Source organism: Oryctolagus cuniculus, chromosome 6 (genome assembly GCF_964237555.1).
Source record: "Oryctolagus cuniculus chromosome 6, mOryCun1.1, whole genome shotgun sequence".
Taxonomy (NCBI): Eukaryota; Metazoa; Chordata; class Mammalia; order Lagomorpha; family Leporidae; genus Oryctolagus; species Oryctolagus cuniculus.
This window is the reverse complement of record NC_091437.1, coordinates 165,923,225-165,944,127: the sequence shown is the minus strand read 5'-3', so window position 1 is coordinate 165,944,127 and position 20,903 is coordinate 165,923,225. Positions and strand designations below refer to the sequence as shown.

Here is a 20,903-nt window from a genome sequence, read left to right as displayed (position 1 = left end):
CCCTGTGCCACAGCACTGGCCCCAATACTCACTATAGTTAACAAGCTAATTTGGGGAGGAATAGTAGTGGCAAGGAACATTGTGGTTAATTTAAGATCCACCTTCTGATTGGATGAATAAGTGTACCCGTGATTTGGGCTTCTGAGAGTTTGTGAGTTCTGTGAGCAGAACTCCTCTGCTGTAAGTGAGAGGAAGCTAGCTGTGGCAGGAGAGTCCTTCGGGCAGTTCTCCTTGAGCTCAGCCATAGGCAGTTGCTTGGAAGACTTAGGCTGGGAGTCCCAGGGTCTTCAGTGTCGTCGTCCGGAGCTGTCATTTGATGTGTGTGTGTGCCAGAAATGCAAGCTATTCTCTGGATCAGGAGCCGGTGAAGGTGCATTAAAAAGTTGTGGTGTTTATCATGAATTCACAGAATTTTGGTTCCAGAAAGGACTACAGAGGGTCGTAGAAAGTTACACTACTCCTTTATGGGATGGAAAGTGTACCCAGGAAGAAAGTTCAAAAGAAGAACCTGAAGAAAAAGTAGAATAAAAGCCATGTTAAGAAGACTAGAAGATGGCAGGGCATGAGAACGAAGGATTCTCTGTCAAATAGACCCTTAGGGATGGTGTTGATACTGGGCAGAATGAGGACCCTAAAGATGTCTGTACCCTAAAGCCGCGGAATCTGTGCATGAGTTCTCTTCTGTGGAACAAGGCCCTTTGCAGCTGTGAGTAAGGCCGAGGACCTCGAAGAAGGGGGTCCCGAGTCCTTAGGACGAGCAGACCCTTCCTGGCGGTGGCCAGAGGAGGGGACGTGGAAGAAGGGTCAGGTGCAGCACAGCTGGCTTTGAAGATGGAGGAAGGGGCCGTGGGACAAGGAGCGATGATGGCTTCTAGGAGCTGGAAGAGGCAGGTCTGGGGCCTCCAGAAAGCAGCGTGTCCCTGCTGAAACGGTGAGAGAGGCCGGCGAGACCTAGTGCAGATCCAGGACAAGCAGAACTGTAGGTAGTGCACAGGAGTGTCTGTGAAGGATGTATTTATTTGAAAATGGGAGCTACAAAGAGGGAGGGAGAGACAGATCTTCCACCCGTGGGTCTACTCCGCAGGTGGCCACAAAGGCCAGGGCTGAGCCAGGCTGAAGGTAGGAGCCAGGAGCTTCATCTGAATCTCCCGGGTAGCAGGGCCCAAACCCTTGGGCCATCTTCTGCTGCCCTTCCCAGGCTGTTAGCAGGGAGCTGGATTGAAAATAGAGCAGCCGGGACATGAACCAGCACCCGTATGTGGTATCAGCGTCATAGGCAGTGGCTTTCCTACTACACCACAGTGCACAGTGCCAGCCTCCACTGGTGATGTTTTAAGCCCCTAAGTGTTTGGTGATTCGTTACAGCAAATGCAAGCAGAAGTGAGTTGTGCCCTGTATTGCCTTACATCCAGTATCTAGGTTTGCAGTGATAGACCGTGGTGACTGATTCTGATGATTGGATGCAGGAAGGCACAGCCAGGTTACAGCCCTGACAGCAGAGGCTGCGCTACAACCAGCGAGCTGTGGGGTAAGGAGATGATGTGGTCAACCTGTTCTTGACCAAGGGTAGCTAGTGTGGTGTGCACTGACATGGAACTGGCAGGCCTGGGACAGGGAGCCAGAGCGCCTGGGTGGGAATCTCAGAGGCGCCAGCTCCTGTTCTTTGAAGCTCAAGGACGAGTGGTGGCCAGGAGAAGCTGCAGAGGTGCTAACTGGTGCTCCTTCCTCTAGGCAGCCTCTTCAGCTCCCACTGTGCTGTGGTCCTGTCAGGAGTTCGAGGCCTTGAGTGAGGGTGGCGGAAGCACATTTTGTGTGTCCCTCAGCCTGTAGGCCGCAAGCATCTTGTCTTCATGAAGGCGGTCCTAGCTGTGCTTTCTCTGGGCACAGCTTCCTCCTCCCGCAGTCCTACGGCTGCCACGTTCCTGTCCTGATGCAGCCTCTTGTGCCTGGGACTGATGGAGTAACCTGAACGGGAGCTGGAATGCACCACGCCAGCCCCCAGTGCTCTAGAACGGCCATGCTGGGAGCACACCCCGAGTGTGCAGCCACGGGGCCTCTGTGGGGCTCACAGGTGGTGGTGGGAGACGGCTGGACATACCTGGATCATGTCACTACAGCATTGTATCAGCACAGAGGAATGCTTGGTGGTGCAGAACTTCTAAGATGTGGCTACCTTATAACTTTTTAATTCATTGCTGATCTTCAAACACCAGTGATGGTTTCCTTTCATCGACACTGTATGTCACTAGCGTCCCAAACCTCGTCTTAGTCACTGGACAGATGACAGGATTGCAGGGGCTGTCATCAAGGGCAGCAGTCGGTGGCCGTCGCTCCCCAGTGAGTCTGTACCTGTGCTCTCTGCCAGCTTTCACATGGCCTTCCTGCCAGGGCAAAGCTCACCTTCCCACAGCCAGGGGATTTCTCACCTCCAGGGAGCTGCCTCCAGGGCCTCATTCCAAAGGTACCTACTCTCCTCTGAACGCACAGGGCGTGTGTGTTAAAAACGTTGTATTTGGAGGGTATTTCAGATTTCTACACATTAGTCTGCGTATTAACTGAGAACACATAGTGAGCTGAAGAAGTCCAGATTCAAAGAACTTTTCATATATTTTCCGTTATCACTAGAAACATCTTAAGTGCATCCTGAATTTGTTCTTTAAAGAAATGACACTGTGATAGCATGGTCTTGAACTGTGGCCTTGGTTCAGAGTGCAACCCCACCGCTAGCCCTCCTTGGCCGGGTTTTCAGAGGCATTCCTGATGGGAAGTGGGTGGCTTCCCCAGGTTGGGACTGATGTGAGGGTGCAGTTGTAGAGTGCACTTTTAAGTTCACATGCCTTGTTCATCACTGAAGAGTTGAGGAGAGCATCTTTAAAAGAAACGAAAAACTTCCCCTTACTCATAAAAGCTGTTGAGAAGCAAGCCTTCCTGAGTGAAATGAAGTGATTTCTTCAGCCTGATAATAATTAAGAGAAATGAACAAACGTGTGATTTTTTAGCTTCCAGGGTTTTTTTTTTTGTTTATAACAGTCATTTTTGTGGGGGGTATGTTTTAGGGCATCATTCAGAAGATAGTGGACAGTCACAAGGTAAAGCACGTGGCCTGCTATGGATTCCGCCTCAGTCACCTGCGGTCCGAGGAGGTTCACTGGCTCCACGTGGACATGGGCGTCTCCAGCGTGAGGGAGAAGTATGAGCTCGCCCACCCCCCAGAGGAGTGGAAGTAAGACGCAAACCTGCTTTGGACTGATGCACATCTGCTTTGTTGTCATGTTAAAACATGCGTAAGAGGATGAATGTGTATGGTTAGTTTTCATTATGACGCCTGTACAAAAGACACTGGTTAGTCATTGCAGCCTGTGACCTCTGTAGACCTCTGTTCAGCCTCTGGCACTCCTCGAGCCATCTGGCTTCATTGTGCTGCGATGCTCCTTACTGGGCACATGTCTCGTCTGTCTCTCAGCAGAACCCAAGCCCTTAGTCTTTTTGCTGTCTGATCCTTTATCTCTTGGTGTACCCCTGAGGAAAGTATGCCTAATGACCTCAGTACTGGGCTGTGTAGCTTGCTTCCTGCGGCCCAGTAACCCCCAGCTCCCCTTAAAGAAAATGCTTCTATACTTGGTATTCATATGGAACACTGAAACTGCAAAGTGATCTTTTAGTTCCTAGTACTGAATTTCAGTGAAACTGAAATTATTTCAGAGTGAAATAAAAGAAGTCCCTATAACCGTCTTTCTTCTGGTTCTCCCATAGTAATTTTTCTCCATTGTTAAGTAAATCAAAATATTAATTGATAATTGTAGATTTAAAGTACTGAACTTCAAAAGAAGTATAAATTGTAAAAATGGGCTTCTTCCATGGGGTTCTCGTTTTTATAGCTAATACCACAAATAAAGATGATTATGAACTGACAAGTTCATTCTTAATGTCAGTAACTTTCAGTACAAAAATCTGAATCGATTAGGATAGATGTTTTGAAAGAACACATACGTGTAGGTGAATAACTTCTTTTCTTGCCTTCCCCTGTACCCCCCCCCCATTCCTGTCTTTGTTGAGAAACTGCACACACTTGCTCTCATGCTGATTCACTTCCCAAATGCCCACAGTGGCTCCAGGCTTGGGGCCAGAGCCGGGAGCCAAGCACTCAATCTAGAACTTTCATGAGAGTGAGAGAAACCCAAGTACCTGAGCTGTCCGTCCGGCCTCCCCGGATCTGGAAGCTGGAAGCAGGAATTGGACCCAGGTGCACCGATATGGGACATGGATGTCTTTAACTAGTGTCCTAACCAGTAGGCAGTGTCTGCCCCAAATAAATCTTAAGTTGAATAAGATCTTGTCCCAGTTACAGAATTCATCAGAAAAGTACAGGTATATTTTCAAAATTTTTCAAAAAGCTGGAACAGAACTGGCAAAATATTCCTTGGGAATGCAGTTGGATTCGTTTTTATCAGTGGCTAAAAAAGATTTTATTTGAGAGTTGATCTCTATTATTTAGTTCAGTAACCAAAATTTTTAAAACTTGGAAAAATCTAAAAGATCCATTAAAAATATCTGCAGCCTCCACCTGTCTATAACTTTGCCTGTCAAATAAATTAAAATCTGCAGGTATTTTTATTGAACATTGTTCTATAGTAATGTGAAAGACAAACATCATAATGAGAATCTTAATGCTCAATGAAATATTCATTAGTTCCAAATCTCTGAGTATGCTAGCTTGATTTCTGTTCTTTTCAGCCGTATTTCAAGTAAAATCCAATCTACTTTATTTAACGGAGCCTGTACCCATGTGAGAGAGCTGGAAGAAGCTCCTGGCTCCTGCTTTTGGATTGGCCCAGCTCCAGCCGTTGAGGCCATTTGGGGAGTGAACCAGCACATGGAAGACCCCTGTGTCTGTCCCTCTCTCTTTCTGTAACTCTGCCTCTCAAATAAATAAATCTTTAAAGAAGAATAATAAAAAAAATTATGAAGGCCATTACTGATTGGTTGTTCCAATTTATTTATTTATTTTTTTTTTTGGACAGGTAGAGTTTTAGACAGAGAGAGACAGAGACAGAGAGAAAGGTCTCCCTTCCGTTGGTTCACTCCCCAAACAGCCGCCACGGCTGGCATGCTGTGGCGATCCAAAGCCAGGAGCCAGGTGCTTCCTTCTGGTCTCCCATGCGGGTACAAGGCCCAAGTACTTGGTCCATCCTCCACTGCCTTCCCAGGCCACAGCAGAGAGCTGGACTGGAAGAGGAGCAACCGGGACTAGAACCTGGTACCCATATGGGATGCCGGCGCCGCAGGCGGAGGATTAACCAAGTGAGCCACGGCACTGGCCCTGTTCTGTATATTTTTTAGAGAGAAGAATTGAAAGCATCAGTAGGAAACAGGAAGCCGTCAACAAATAGCCAGGCAGGGATTGTCGTGGTGTACCAGGTAGAGCTGCCTCTTGTAACGCTAGCATCCCGTTTGGGTACTGGTTCATGTCCTGACTGCTGCACTTCCCATCCAGCTCTGCTGTGGCCTGGGAAAAGCAGTGGAAGGTGGCCCAAGTGCTTGGGCCCCTGCACCCACGTGGGAGACCAGGAGGAAGCTCCTGGATTTGGCTTGGCGTTGCCCTGGTCAGTGTAGCTTCTAGGGAGTGAACTCAGCAGAAGGAAGAACCCTCTCTGTTCCTCTCTCCCATGGAGGGAGTGAACTCAGCAGAAGGAAGAACTCTCTCTCTGTTCCTCTCTCCCATGGAGGGAGTGAACTCAGCAGAAGGAAGAACTCTCTGTGTTCCTCTCTCCCATGGGTGCAGGGCTCAAGGACTTGGGCCATCATCTACTGCTGGCTCAGGCCGTAGCAGAGAGCTGGATTGGAAGAGGAGCAGCTGGGACTCAAACTGGCACCATGTGGGCTACCGGCACTGCAGGCAGTGGCTTTACCTATTAGGCCACATTTACACATTGCTGGCCCCTCTATTATCTTTGTAGATAGACACATCAAAGGCAAACATCATTATAATGACATTCTTTGTACTCAGTCTCTGAGTATGTTTTGTTTTTGTTTTTGTCCTAATAGGCCACTTCACCTTTTTTTTTTTTTTTTTTTTTTTTTTTTTTTTTTTTTAACAGGCAGAGTGGACAGTGAGAGAGACAGAGAGAAAGGTCTTCCTTTTGCCGTTGGTTCACCCTCCAATGGCCGCCGCGGCCGGAATGCTGCAGCTGGTGCACCGCGCTGATCCGATGTCAGGAGCCAGGTGCTTCTCCTGGTCTCCCATGGGGTGCAGGGCCCAAGCACTTGGGCCATCCTCCACTGCACTCCCTGGCCACAGCAGAGAGCTGGCCTGGAAGAGGGGCAACCGGGACAGAACCGGCGCCCCGACCGGGACTAGAACCCGGTGTACCGGCGCCACAAGGTGGAGGATTAGCCTAGTGAGCCGCGGCACCGGCCCCACTTCACCTTTTTTAAAGTAAAATTTAATAGCAACTGCTGTTGATAAAAGAGTAGATGAGGAATGGCTGAAAATTTAGTCAACAAGGAGGTGAATGTGTGAAACTTACCCAGAGAATTAAACAGATGGAAAACATGACGGCAAGCTTTTATAATGTGAAGAATGAGGTCAATCTGTTTCTAATAGAAGAGAACAAAAATAAAGGAAAAGAAGAAAAAATTCCAAGAGTTCATGTCTGAAAATATTCTATAATCAATGAAAGACTTGGATACTCCCATGCAGACTTAACATGAAATGCCAAGCTAGTTAATAAAACCAAATTCATGCTTTGCCAGTAGTTGTAAAATAGTGTACCAGAGAGAACAAGACTTGGTGTTAAAAGCAACCAAGAAAAAACTCAGACTTATTCTAAAAGATTACATTTTCAAATTTTAAGCTTAACTGGCCGGCGCCGCGGCTCCATAGGCTAATCCTCCGCCTGCGGCGCCAGCACACTGGGTTCTAGTCCCAGTCGGGGCGCCGGATTCTGTCCCAGCTGCCCCTCTTCCAGGCCAGCTCTCTGCTGTGGCCAGGGAGTGCAGTGGAGGATGGCCCAGGTGCTTGGGCCCTGCACCCCATGGGAGACCAGGAGAAGCACCTGGCTCCTGCCATCGGATCAGCGCGGTGCGCCGGCTGCAGCAGCCATTGGAGGGTGAACCAATGGCAAAAGGAAGACCTTTCTCTCTCTCTCTCTCTCTCTTTCCCTCTCCCTCTCCCTCTCCCTCTCCCTCTCCCTCTCCCTCTCTCTCCCCCTCTCTCACAGTCCACTGTGCCTGTCCCCAAAAAAAAAAAAAATTTAATCTTAACTGACACATAAGCGGAAGTTTGAATGGCAATTATAAATGTGAAAGATTCAGTGGGAAAAATGCAGTCAGAGGTGAGAAAGAGAATGGGAACCTGTATTTGTCGGCCTGGGTAAATTGCTCTTCCAGAACCCGGCGCGATGGAGACTGTTCTGAAAGAATCACCACCAGAGGACCCTCGGGAGGACGGAAGACGGACTTTGCAGGAGCATTTCTGGTGCCAGAAGGAGAAACTCGGGGAGACCTGCGTGTGCACTGGCTCTGCAAACAAAAATGATAGGAACTGATTTTGAAGTTGACGACATTTCACATAGAAGTAGCAGTAGGAAGGGAACGCAGCGTACCAGGCTGGTAGTGACTATGGGACGAAAGGCTTGGTATTGCCTTGTGAGTACTTTATGAAAACAGGTTTTTAAAGGTTTCTTTATTTTATTTCAAAGGCAGAGTTAGAGAAAGAGGTCTTCCATCCACTGGTTCACTCCCGAAATGGCTCACTGGCTTGTGCTATGCCAGACTGACGCCAGGAGCTTCTTCGGGTCTCCCATGTGGGTGCAGGAGCCCGACGATTTGGGCCATTTTGCACTGCTTTCTCAGGTGCATTAACAGGGAGCTGGTCCGAAGTGGAGCAGCCAGAAGTTGAACCAGAGCCCACATGGGATGCTGGCGCTGCAGGTGGAGCTTTATCCTGCTCCGCCACAGTGCTGGCCCCGTAAAAAAACTCAGCAACAGCAACAAACTCATTAGTATATTAGTTAGCTTTTCTTTACTACAACTAACAAAGTTGAGAGAAGCTAAATGATGACAAAGGAATAGGTGCACTTTCACTCACAGTTTGAGACGTGTGCTGTCCAGGATTGGGCAGCGCCGTGAGGGCACTGGTGCGAGGGAGCAGCACTTGGTGAGCCAGGCAGCAGGAAGTCACGAGTCACACTCAGGTGACCTGAGACCCTCCCACTGGGCTCGCCTCCTGGGTGCCGTCATTGGATCAACCTTGCGCTCTGTGAGACACCCGTACTGTTACCCAAACCATAGCAATTAGGGATGAGGAGGACAGCTGTATTAGCATCAAAGGCCCACGTCAACAGGAATTTTTTTTTTTTTTTTTTTTTGGACAGGCAGAGTTAGACAGTGAGGGAGAGAGACAGAGAAAGGTCTTCCTTTTTCCATTGGTTCGCTCCCCAAGTGGCCGCGATGGCTGGCACGTTGCGGCCAGCGCACTGTGCCTATCTGAAGCCAGGAGCCAGGTGCTTCCTCCTGGTCTGCCATGTAGGTGCAGGGCCCAAGGAACTGGACCATCCTCTACTGCCCTCCAGGGCCACAGCAGAGAGCTGGACTGGAAGAATTTAATAACTGTTCTTCACTTAGCTTCCAAGATACTAGACTGTCCTGGTTTTCTTCCCCGTCATGGACCACAGTTCTCCCTCATTTAGCCTTTATGTTTTTGGCTGCTCAAGTAGCCTCTTTTCTGCTGTTTTCTATTCTTGGTAGAACTGCTTTTGCCATTAAATTCACACATTTAATTGGGTGGACACGGGGAAGAGAATAAATAAGTTACTGGAATAACCCAGGAAAAAACTTGGATGATGGTCAAGCAAGGGGCTAGCGATAGAAGTAGTGAGAAGCCGTCACACAGGGGGGTGTGTTTAAGCCCGAGCTAATAGGAGGCAGTAAGCCACCTAATTCAACATGAAAATCGTTCCAGCTGGAGAACCCAGAGAGCCCTCCTACCACCCCCAGAGTGTCTGTTGCCCTCTGTCTTCCTTCCTGCTGTCCTTGGCCTCTGCTCTAGGGACATTCGTCTTGTGGTTGGTTTTTTTTTTTTTTTTTTTTTTTTTACAGGCAGAGTTAGACAGTGAGAGACAGAGAGCAAGGTCTTCCTTTTCCGTGGTTCACCCCCCAAATGGCTGCCACAGCCAGCGCACTGCACCGATCTGAAGGCAGGAGCCAGGTGCTTCTCCTGGTCTCCCATGGGATGCAGGGCCCAAGGACTTGGGCCCTCCTCCACTGCACTTCCTGGCCACAGCAGAGAGCTGGACTGGAAGAGGGGCAACCGGGATAGAATCCGGCGCCCCGACCGGGACTAGAACCCGGTGTGCCGGCGCCGCAGGCGGAGGATTAGCCTAGTGAGCCGCAGCACCGGCCGACATTTGTCCTTTGAGATGACCCTTTTCCATTTAATTCTGTACTGTAACTTAGCTCTATTTCCCTCTACACTCGTGCTGGTGTGTCGGCTGCTGTACTCTTTCTTGGTGCCAGCGTTAGGGTTTGGTGAGTGGCGTGACCTTCCGTCTCGGGCTCCCTTTGCCTTGCCTCCCTTTGTGCTCTGACCTTCTGCAGCTTTCCTCGTGCTGCGTGCCAGCTTCCCTGCTTTCATTGTGATTTTGACGGAGCCTGTCGTGGTGCTGGTGGGGCTGTGAACTGCTGTGGCTCTGTTTTCCTCTGCTGCTTGCAGGCAACGCGTGGCCTCCCTCATTCAGCACAGGCGCTCAACCCTCAATGCCTCAGGTTTCTGGGCAGCGCCTCCCGGTTGATGTATACAAGGCTCATTCAACCAAGGTTTTCTTCTTGGGTACTGCTTGCAAGGTTTTCTGCTTCGGTACTCTGTGTGTTAATCCTGCCTCTAGTCATATTTGGAATAGAGTAGACACCTGATGCAGAATATCTGAGTGAAAATTGGGTAAATGAATATATTAGTAGTGCAGTTGTAAAATAAGCCAGGAGGCAGACTGTTGTGACGACATAAAAATGTATTTTCAACTAGATACCAAAAAGTATCCTTTTAAGTTAGGAACCCTTTTAGCTCATTGCTTATGAGATGTCTGACATTGTGCTTAATAAGCCCTTGACGTAGTCTATTAAAATCAATTTGTATTATGATACTTCTATCAAGTAAACACTCTCCTTTTGTCAATTTTTAAAAATTTATTTTTTATTTATTTGGAAGACAGAGTTAGAGAGAGAGAAAAAGCAGTCTTCCATTCGCTAGTTTACTCCCCAGATGACCACAGCGGTGGGGGCTGTGTGTGCCAGGCAGAAGCCAGGAGACTGGAACTTCTTCCCGGCCTCCCCCATGGGTGCCTGAGCACTTGGGCCATCCTGATGCTCTCCCAGGCGCATTTCAGGGAGCTGGATGGGACGTGGAGCAGCTGGGCTTCAAACCTGTGCCCATATGGGACACTGGAGTCAGAGGTGGTGGCCTACCCGCCACGCCGCAGTGCCAGCCTACCCTTTGCCATTTACTCATGAGGAAGCTGTGGTTTTGAGAGGTTAATGACTGTCCCCAGAGGTCCTGTGGCTTGCGTGGGTGGCAGAGTGGAGACGGAGTGCTCGCACCTAGCAGCGCCCTCCTCACTCCTGCATGGGCATGTAACTGTTCCCGAAGCTCTTCTCCGCAAACATCCGCAGCTCGTGTGTGTGTGTGAGGGCTTTAATTCTTAGAAGTGATATCTTGAGCCGGCGCCGTGGCTCAATAGGCTAATCCTCCACCTTGCGGCGCCGGCACACCGGGTTCGAGTCCCGGTTGGGGCGCCGGATTCTGTCCCGGTTGCCCCTCTTCCAGGCCAGCTCTCTGCTATGGCCAGGGAGTGCAGTGGAGGATGGCCCAGGTGCTTGGGCCCTGCACCCCATGGGAGACCAGGAAAAGCACCTGGCTCCTGGCTCCTGCCAGGATCAGCGCGGTGCGCCGGCTGCAGCGGCGGCCATTGGAGGGTGAACCAACGGCAAAAAGGAAGACCTTTCTCTCTGTGTCTCTCTCACTGTCCACTCTGCCTGTCAAAAAAAAAAAAAAAAAAAAAAAAAAAAAAAAAAAAAGAAGTGATATCTTTATTTCAATTTCATTTTTTAAATTGTAGATGCAGAGACAGAGACTGTGGAAGGGAGAGGTAGGTAGGGAGAGAGCAAGGGAGCTCTCTGTCTGCTGGTTCGTTCCTTTAAGTGCCCCAGGGACGGGGAAGGCTATCCAGGTCTCCCACATGGCTGACAGGACTCACTTGCGAGCCATCACCACTGCTTTCTAGAGTCCTCATCAGCAGGAAACGAGGCAAGAGTTAGAGGCAAGAGTAGAATCCAGGCATTCTGATGTGAAGCAGAGGCATCGTAGTCACCAGGCCAGAAGCCTCCCCAAGAATTCAGATCTTTTTTTTTTTTTTTAATTTTTATTTTATTTATTTGAAAATCAGTGTTACAGAGAGAGGTAGACAAAGAGAGAGAGGTCTTCCATCTGCTGGTTCACTCCCCAGATGGCTGCAATGGCCGGAGCTGTGCCAATCCGAAGCCAAGAGCTTCTTCTGGGTCTCCCACATGGGTGCAGGGGCCCAAGGACTTGGACCATCTTCTACTGCTATCTCAGGCCATAGCAGAGAGCTGGATCAGAAGAGCAGCCGGGACTAGAACCGGCGCCCATATGGGATGGCGGCACTTAGGCCAGGGCTTTAGCCCACGGTGCCACCGTGCCGGCCCCAGGAAGTCAGATCTTAATACTTGAAAGAAGCAGGGCTCGTCTGTGGAGCGGATGGCCTGTGGTTTTCAGGGTCTGTTCATGCTGGGGAGTAAGTTTACTTGAGCTTTCCTTCTTTCAGTGCTTCAGTAAGCTTAGTTTGCATCGCGTGTGTGTGATCACACTGGCTGAGGTAGTGTGCTCTACAGAGGGAGGGGCAGGAGTGCTTGGTGCATGGCTCTCCATGTAGGAAGACGAGCAACAGCAGAAGTGTATCCTGCCTCACACCATACACTGGGCTCCATCTGCCGTGGACAGCTTGTGAGACTTCACAAGCAATAGTTATAAAAAGGTTTGTGGAATTCACAGTGGATGTGTCTCTGGCCCTGGGTGGGGCAGTTTTCTTAACATCCCCAAGTGCCCACCCTTGAAAGGACGGTTAGGGTAGGTTTTGTGGCCCAGTGGATTAAGCTGCCATTCAGAACGCCCACATCCTGTGTTGCAGCCCTTCTACTTCTGATCCAGCTTCCTGCTGATGCATCCTGGGAAGACAGTATGTGTTGGCCCAGGAACGGGTTTCTGTCGCACGTGTAGGAGGCCCGGAAGGAGTTCTTGGCTCCTGGCTTTGGCCGGGCCTACCCTTGGCTGTCAGGAGCTTTTGAGGAGTGAACCAGTGGATGGGAGCTCCTTCTCCTTCTCTGTTTCTCCTTCTTTAGGTCACTCTAGCTTTCAGATAATTCATTTTCAAAACCATTGGCAAATTTGATACATCAAGCCATTCTACAAATGTGAACAGGTTGCAGAATGGGAGAAGGCATTTTCAACACATGCAGTCGACAGACAGTGGTGCCAGACTCCATGCAGTGATGAATATGGCGATCGCAGCTCCACAGTACAGGGTCGCAATAGAGACAGGTTTGGAAGTGAAAATCCAGACCTTGATGAGAGTTTTCTCTGAGCGAGAGTGAGTTGTCTGACAGTATCTCTAGCTGAGAGGGTGTGGCTCTGACAGGGAGAGGATGAATAGGAACTGCTGGAGAGGCCAGCCCGCATCCTGGAAACTCCAGCCGTTACCTGCCCTGCCGCCCTGCACTTCCACTTCGGGTTCTGTCTGGAAGGCCGCCTCTGGGTTCTGCACTAAGCTACAGAAGCAAGCAGGTTCCTGGGGGTCCCAGTGACAGTTAAATACTTGGGGACTATTCTCAGCGGAACAGTAACAGGCATAGTTGTGTTCCATGCTGTGTGTAACACCATAGATGCAGTTTTGAAGTCCCAACCCAATTTTGTGAATGCACTGAGTCCCACTGGAGTATATACTTCTTAAAATTTTTTTTAAAGATTTATTTATTTATTTGAAAGTCAGAGTTACACAGAGAGAGGAGAGGCAGAGGCAGAGAGAGACAAAGAGGTCTTCCATCCGATGGTTCAATCCCCAATTGGCTGCAACGGCCAGAGCTGTGCTGATCCGGAGCCAGGAGCTTCTTCCGGGTCTCCCATGTGGATGCAGGGGCCCAAGCACTTGGGCCTTCCTCTACTGCTTTCCCAGGCCATAGCAGAGAGCTGGGTCAGAAGAGGAACAGCTGGGACATGAACCGGCGCCCATATGGGATGCCGTTGCTTCAGGCCAGGGTGTTAACCCCCTGTGCCACAGCGCCTGCCCGTGGAGTAAATATTTTATATGAATTTCACCTCAGGTAAAAAAAATGCCAGATGACATATAACATGATACTCTTTTTAAAAAGTAAAAGGTTAAATAACCAAGCAAGAATCTTGTTGACAACATATGTGTTGTGTAAGATCACTGACGTCTCAAAATAAGGAAGTGATAAAATGTGTCAGTGGGAACTGGATGTCCCAGACCCTCTCTGGGGGTAGCTGCTGGCTCCAACAGTGCCGTAGCCCACCAGGGATTTGTACTGAAGTGTGGGGTCTCCGTTTTGGGTGTGCGCACACACCCCTGCCTGGCCCTGCAGCTTCCTAGTTGGTCCAGTGTCAGACAGGGCTCCCCTGTCTCTGAGCTGCTAGGAGATCCTCGTTAAGTGCATAAAACTTGTTGGGGGCTTGAATCACCCCGAGAGGTCCAGAATATGCTCCTGTATGTAGTTTGTAATACAGCAAACGGTATTATACTGTTTGAGAGGTTTCTGTCCAGCAAGTTTTAGAAAGAAGCATTTTCGGGCCGGCGCCGCGGCTCACTAGGCTAATCCTCCACCTTGCAGCGCCGGCACACCGGGTTCTAGTCCCGGTTGGGACGCCGGATTCTGTCCTGGTTGCCCCTCTTCCAGGCCAGCTCTCTGCTGTGGCCAGGGAGTGCAGTGGAGGATGGCCCAAGTGCTTGGGCCCTGCACCCCATGGGAGACCAGGAGAAGCACCTGGCTCCTGCCATCGGATCAGTGCGGTGCGCCGGCCGCGGCGGCCATTGGAGGGTGAACCAACGGCAAAAGGAAGACCTTTCTCTCTCACTGTCCACTCTGCCTGTCAAAAAAAAAAAAAAAAAAAAAAGGAAGCAGCAGCAGCATTTTCCTTATTTGAAAGGCAGAGTGACACAGGGAGAGCTAGGAAAAGAGATTTTTTTTTTAAGAAAGACATTTTTTATTTTTGAGATTTATTTATTTATTTGAGAGATAAAGTTACAGAGAGACAGAGAGAAAGGTCTTCCATCCGGTGGTTCATTCCCCAATTGGCTACAACAGCCGGAGCTGTGCTGATCAGAAGCCAGGAGCCCGGAGCTTCTTCCAGGTCTCCCAAGCATGGGCCCAAGGACTTGGGCCATTTTCCACTGCTTTCCCAGGCCACAGCAGAGAGCTGGATCAGAAGAGGAGCAGCTGGGACTAGAATTAGCGCCCACGTGGGATGCTGGCGCCGCAGGCGGAGGATCTACCTGCTGCGCCACAGCTCCAGCCCCAAGAGATCTTCCGTCCACTGGGTCACTCCCCACATGGCTACAGCTGCTGGGACTGGAACATGGTGAAGCCTGGAGCCTGGAACTCCATCTGAGTCTCCTACATTGGATGCAGGCTCCCAAGTACTTGAACTGTCTTCTGCTGCTTTCCCAGGTGCATCGCAGGAAGCCGGCTTGGAAGCAGAGCAGCTGGGCCTGAAATGTGTGCTGTTTTGGGTTGTGGTATTGCAGACAGAGGCTTACCTCAGTGCACCACAATGCTTGGTCCTCTTCCAAACGTTTAAACTTCAGGATTTTTCCCTTAGTTAAATTTCAGTCAACTAAATTGAGGTGATTAAATTTTGTTGGGCTGAAATCACCTACATGCTGTGCTATGCTTGGCTTCCAGCTGCATTGACCAGATGCAGCTAGTCCTGTAAGAGGTTGGAGTCGGCTTTGAAGGCCAGGTCTGAGAGAAAGCCTTGTGGTCATTTTCAGAGCACGAGAAAAAGGAAAATTTTTTGTCATCAAAGTGTGACTCACTTTCCCCTTCCTAGTGCTGCTCTCACTGCTGGTTGGAGCTTCTCGCTGTGAAGAGATGGCTTTCACCTCCAGACCTTTGTAGGACAAAAACAGTCATTTTTCAAAGATGACGAAAGAAAATGAATAAACATGGTTGAGGACTTTTCTAGGTTATATTCCAGTACATTTTTGATTGTATCTTAGAATGTCATTCCATATGCATATACCTGAAAAGCCAATCTTTCATTGTCATACTGAATCCGATGAAAGTTCTTAAAAAATTTCAAGCAATAGTCCGGCGCCGCGGCTCACTAGGCTAATCCTCCGCCTTGCAGTGCCGGCACACCGGGTTCTAGTCCCGGTCGGGGCGCCGGATTCTGTCCCGGTTGCCCCTCTTCCAGGCCAGCTCTCTGCTGTGTCCCAGGAGTGCAGTGGAGGATGGCCCAAGTGCTTGGGCCCTGCACCCCATGGGAGACCAGGAAAAGCACCTGGCTCCTGCCATCAGATCAGCGTGGTGCGCCGGCTGCAGCACGCCAGCCGTGGCGGCCATTGGAGGGTGAACCAACGGCAAAGGAAGACCTTTCTCTCTGTCTCTCTCACTGTCCACTCTGCCTGTCAAAAAAAAATTTTTTTTTTCAAGCAATAAGAGACAGTCAGCAGAGGCAGACTGATGCGTTTTGAAGTGACGCCTCCACAGTGTAGTGTGGTTTGAGATGCACCAGTCATTATCAAACACTTGCGAATGCTTCTGTGGTAGAAACTGAGAACACAAAGGTTCCTCCTTCGAAAAATGCTGTAGTGTGCCTTCCTTCTTGGCTCCACCCCCCTTGTGTTTGATACAATTTTGAGTTGCCATGGCAGCGTATAAGCAAATAAACAAGGAAGCTCTAACAGCCACTTTTATAATTTAACTCTGAGTTACGCCATTGGATTTCTTCCCTTGCTCTCTGTCTCCTCCAGTGTCCCTTCTGCTTCCTTGTTCTCTCCTCTTACTTCCCCTCGCTTTTTCTTCTGATATTTTCTTTCTCATGCTTTTGTGTGATCAGATCTGGTACCCAGACCCTCACCCCCAGGTGAATGACAGAGGGAGAAGGGAGAAGGGAGAAGGGAGATTCTCCCATCCGCTGCTGGTTCACGCTGCAGATTCCCACAAGAACTGGGGCTGGAGCTGGGCCAGGCCATGAGCTAGGTCTCCATCTGGGTCTCCCCCTTGGGCAGCGAGATCCAGGGCTCTGGACCAGCTGCTGCTGCCTGCAGAGCAGGGGGCTGGCTGGAAGTGCAGGTGAGACTCAATCCCAGGCACTCTAATACGGGATTAGAATCATTAGACTGGCGTCCCGAACGGTGGCTGAACACACTGTGCCACAGCGCCTACCCCAGGTTCCTGGAATATTCTGTCTCTAAGGGTTCCCTCCAGCCAGAAAGTACTGAGAGTGATTTAAATTAAAATCACAGATGTATTTCATGTTTTTAATATCATTGTCTATTTATCAGCAAGTTGTATGATGTACTGCAGAGGATGACAAGAGTATTTGAGAGGAGAGCTAAGAAGGAGAGAGAGAATCTTCCATGTGATGGTCACTCCCCAGATGGTCGCAATGACCAGGGCTGGGCCAGGCCTAAGCCAGGAGCCTGCAATTCCAAATGAGGGACAGGGGGCCAAGTGCTTGGACCATGTCCTGCTTGTTAGCAGGAAGCTGGGTTGGAAGTACAGTAGCCCAGACTTGAGCTGCCACTCCAGCGTTGTCAGCAGTGACTTAACCTGTGTGCTACATTGCCAGCTCCAAAACTAAAATTTAAAAACACGCAATAATGATGAAATAACATTATTTAATTTCACCAAAGCATTCACATAATGAAAGCCGAATGCTTGAGTCTGGTGTAGCTGAGAAACTCTTAGTTGAATGGTTTTGACTGTAGTGATACAGAGGTCTTATTCCAGCTGTTTTGTTACTGCTTTTGATAGTTGTCAGAGAGCTAAAGCATTCTCCACAGAGATACATAGAGTAAGTGGAAGGATATATGCTGTTGGCTGTGTTTGCTCTACTACAACACTGGTCTGCGTAGTTACAAACCATGCAGAAAGTTTTTGAAATTTGGCCAATGGGAGCCAGCGCTGTGGCACAACACATCCCATATAGGCACTGGTGTGAATCCCACCTGCTCTGCTTCCAATCCAGCTTTCGTCTGATGTGCCTGCGAAAGCATCGCAAGGGGCCCAAGTCCATGGCAGACCCGGAAGAAGCTCCTGGCTTCCACCTGGCCCTCTCCTAGCCATTGTAACCATATGGGTAGGGACCCAGCAGATGCACGATTTCTGTCTCTTTCCGTCTCTCTCTGTAACTCTACCTTTCAAATAATTAAATAAAATAAATCTCAAAAATATTGGCCACTAAATTTTCATCTTCCCTCATCATTCTCTTTAGTATAATTGGTTTTGAAATTTGTTTTTAAATTTTAACATCATGCATTGTAGAAATTTGGAATTATTTGCAAAATTCTCTTGAATTTCCATTTTTTTGGTAATGAATGATGTGTATATATATATATATATATCACTTTGACAACAAAGTCATGAATTGAAGGTTATTTAAGACTTCTGGTTTTTAAATTTGTGTTAAATTTGTATTTTATTACGGAGAGCGAGCTTCCATCCACTGGCTGGTTCTCCAAATGCCGACAACAGCTGAAGCTGTGAGCCAGACGGGGAGCAGGGACCAGCAGCTCTGGGCGGGGTCTGCACTGGCAGGAAGCTGGCATCAGGAGCCAGGGCAGACACTGAGCCTGGCACTTGGATAGCAAGCGTCCCAACTGGTGCTTGCCCACTAAGTCCAGAAAATGCTGCATCCATTACTCGGTTATGTGCTTATGTGCTTTTCTTTCTGTTTTGATCTTAAATTATGGAAAATTTCAAGTATGTGCAACGATAAATGGAATTGTAATGGTGAAACTGCATGTACCTGCCGCTGACAGCAGTTGTCGCCTTGTGGTCATTTTGTTTCATGTTCTTCCTCTCTGACTCCCTGTACTGTTTTTTACGAAATCTCACACATCGTACTTTCCCATCCATAAGGTTTCAGTATGTGTCTGTAATGCCAGGCTCCTCATCAGTCTTTTTTGTTTTTAAAATTTTATTTGAAAGAGTTACACAGAGAGAAGGAGAGGCAGAGAGAGAGAGGTCGTCCATCCGCTGGTTCACTCCCCAGTTGGCTGCAACAGCCGGAGCTGTGCTGATCTGAAGCCAGGAGCCAGGAGCTTCCTCCGGGTCTTCCCATGAAGGTGCAGGGCCCCAAAGACTTGGGCCATCCTCTACTGCTTTCCCAGGCCATAGCAGAGAGCTGGATCGGAAATGGAGCAACTGGGACTCGAACTGGCGTCCATATAGGATGCTGGCGCTGCATACCACGGCCTGCCATGCCACAGCGCCGGCGCCGCCTCATCAGTCTCACCACCACTGGTGTTTTGGGCCAGATCATGCTTTGTTGTCGGGAGTTGCTCTGTACATTATTTGCTTCTCCCCTGTATGGGAGTCCACCCCACTCTGCAGCTGCAACAAGCAAAATCATGTCCACTTCCTTCCAGATGTCCCGCAAGCCCGAGGGGAGGAAGCGGGATCTCCCAAGGTGAAGAGCCCTTGCTCTGAAATAGAAGACTTTCCACTATGTTGCCGGAAGTCATGGGGGAAGCACTAGCATCTCTAAAATTTAGTATTTATTTTAAAGATTGATGTAGTTGAGAGGCAGAGTTACAGAGAGGGAGAGACAGAGAGAGGTCTTCCTTCAGTTGGCTCACTACTCAAATGGTTGCACTGGCCAGAGCTGGGCTGATGTGAAGCCAGGAGCCAGTCATGAAAGGTGGTCTAAATAGTTGGACTTCTGTCACCAGTAAAGAAGCTCCTGAGCATTGGCCTGTCTCTGGCATGGCCATTGTGGCCATTTAGGGAGTGACACAGCAGATGGAAGGTCTCTCCCTGTCTTCATAGCTCCCCACCTTTCCAATAAAGGAAATCTTCCAAACAAAGAGAAGCATTGGAACTAGGATCCAAGTTAGGCCTTTAGGCTTTTCGTACTTACACAGTTTGCATCCAGTTTTCCCCCTTGTTTGTATTTATTGAGTAACCTGTCACCTGTCCTACAGGTTCACTGTTGTCTGGGTGTTGCCTATGACATCATTGCCCATTGTTTTTGATGTCTGTTAATGTGTTCTCACCACAAAACCTTTTTGTTAAATCTTAACTGTTTCATCTTATATTTTATTATTTCTATTTATTTTAAATTGAACATTAGCTCACTTGCATTCGTTCTTAGTTTCCACTTATTCACATCTTTCAGTAAATGTGTTTGAGCTGTAAATTGTCACTCAAGTTTTGCTTTGGCTGTGTCCCACAATTTTGAGAATGTTTCAGTGTCAGTATTTTGTGATTCCTTCCAAGATTCTCCCCTCCAAACAAAGGACTAATAAGGTTGTGAGTGTAATCTGCGTGCAGATGTGCTCCGTTTCCAGTTAGATTCTATATTTTTGCCTGCAGAGGTAACCAGTGTCCTGACTTTTGTCATCATCATTTTCTTGCTTTTCAGGGAAAATGTTGTATTTACGATTTTCCAAGTCTGAGATCATGACCTTTCATTACCTGAATCAGAAGCAGCAAATAGCTTGGTTAGGCTGATAAGGGGGTCCTGCTGTTGAGTCGCAGCCGCCGTGAGCAGAACCCACCGCTGGCATTACACAGGGTTTAGGAAGTAGGAGACTCAGCAGAGCTGGGCTGGGCGGGCTGGGCGGCATCGGCTGGAGGGACAGCTCTGGCTGACTGGTGCTCGGAGCATGTGATCTTCAGTCAGACTGAGCTGGCGAGAGAAATGCCCAAAGTAGTTAATGTACAGATGCCGTGCATGAAGGCACATTTTCATCTGATTGGTTAAAGTTGTTTTAAAATTGGTGCGTCCATAGCAGTGCAACTGGTGTTTATTAGCCATGCTGGAAAACTGCTTCTGGTGAGAGTATTTATTATCACAGGTACAAAAGAGCCTTAGGGTTAGAGGAGGTTTAAAATTCTCAGTATATCAGCAGTGGGAAGATCATACGAAGTTCTGTGTCCTTCACCCAACCTCCCTAAATTTTTTTTTTTTTTTTTTAAGATTTTATATATTTAATTGACAGGTAGAGTTACAGACTGAGAGAGAGAGAGAGAGAGAGAAAGAAAGGTCTTCCTTCCGTTGGTTCACTCCCCAAATGGCCACAACAGCCAGAGCTACGCCAAGCCAGGAGCTTCTTCCTGGTCTCCCATGTGGGTGCAGGGGCCCAAGCACTTGGGCCATCCTCTACTGCTATCCCAGGCCACAGCAGAGAGCTGGACGGGAAGAGGAGCCACCGGGACTAGAACCGGCGCCCATATGGGATGCCGGCGCCGCAGGCGGAGGATTAACCTGGTGCGCCACGGTGCCGGCTCCCTAAATGCTAAAATCTACAAGCATATTATATTATAACTATTAAAAGAGGACAGTTGACACTGACACAGTGATGAGTACTGTGAACTCCTCTTCAGGACTTAGATGTCATAGTTGCCCCATTTCATGTCATTTTTCTGGACTAGGGTCTGGTTTCCAGTGCCACACTGCCCGTGTGCTGTCCTGTCTCCTTCCAGCTCCTCTAAGCTGGGACATCTCCTGAGTCTGCCGGTGTCATTCATGACCTTGTGCTCCTCAGTCTGTGTCAAGGTTCTGCATTTTTGGCAAAATGTTGATGGTCAGGATGTTGTGCCCTTCTTGTTGCATTGTGTCAGGAAATCTGCAATGACAGCACGACTCA

At 48.9% G+C, this 20,903-nt stretch overlaps 1 protein-coding gene across 43 annotated transcripts in view; it reads left to right on the top strand.

The window, feature by feature from the left end:
- PTK2 (protein tyrosine kinase 2) overlaps window positions 1–20,903 on the top strand; it is a 297,953-nt gene that overhangs the window by 91,836 nt on the left and 185,214 nt on the right. For 38 of the 43 annotated variants that reach the window (XM_070075572.1, XM_070075548.1, XM_070075554.1 and 35 more), the window contains one exon: window positions 3,057–3,223. The exons of the other annotated variants lie outside the window; for them this stretch is intronic. In XM_070075572.1, coding sequence (XP_069931673.1) covers window positions 3,057–3,223 — 167 coding nt within the window. The remainder of the gene's footprint in view (window positions 1–3,056; window positions 3,224–20,903) is intronic. 43 annotated transcript variants of the gene reach the window in all.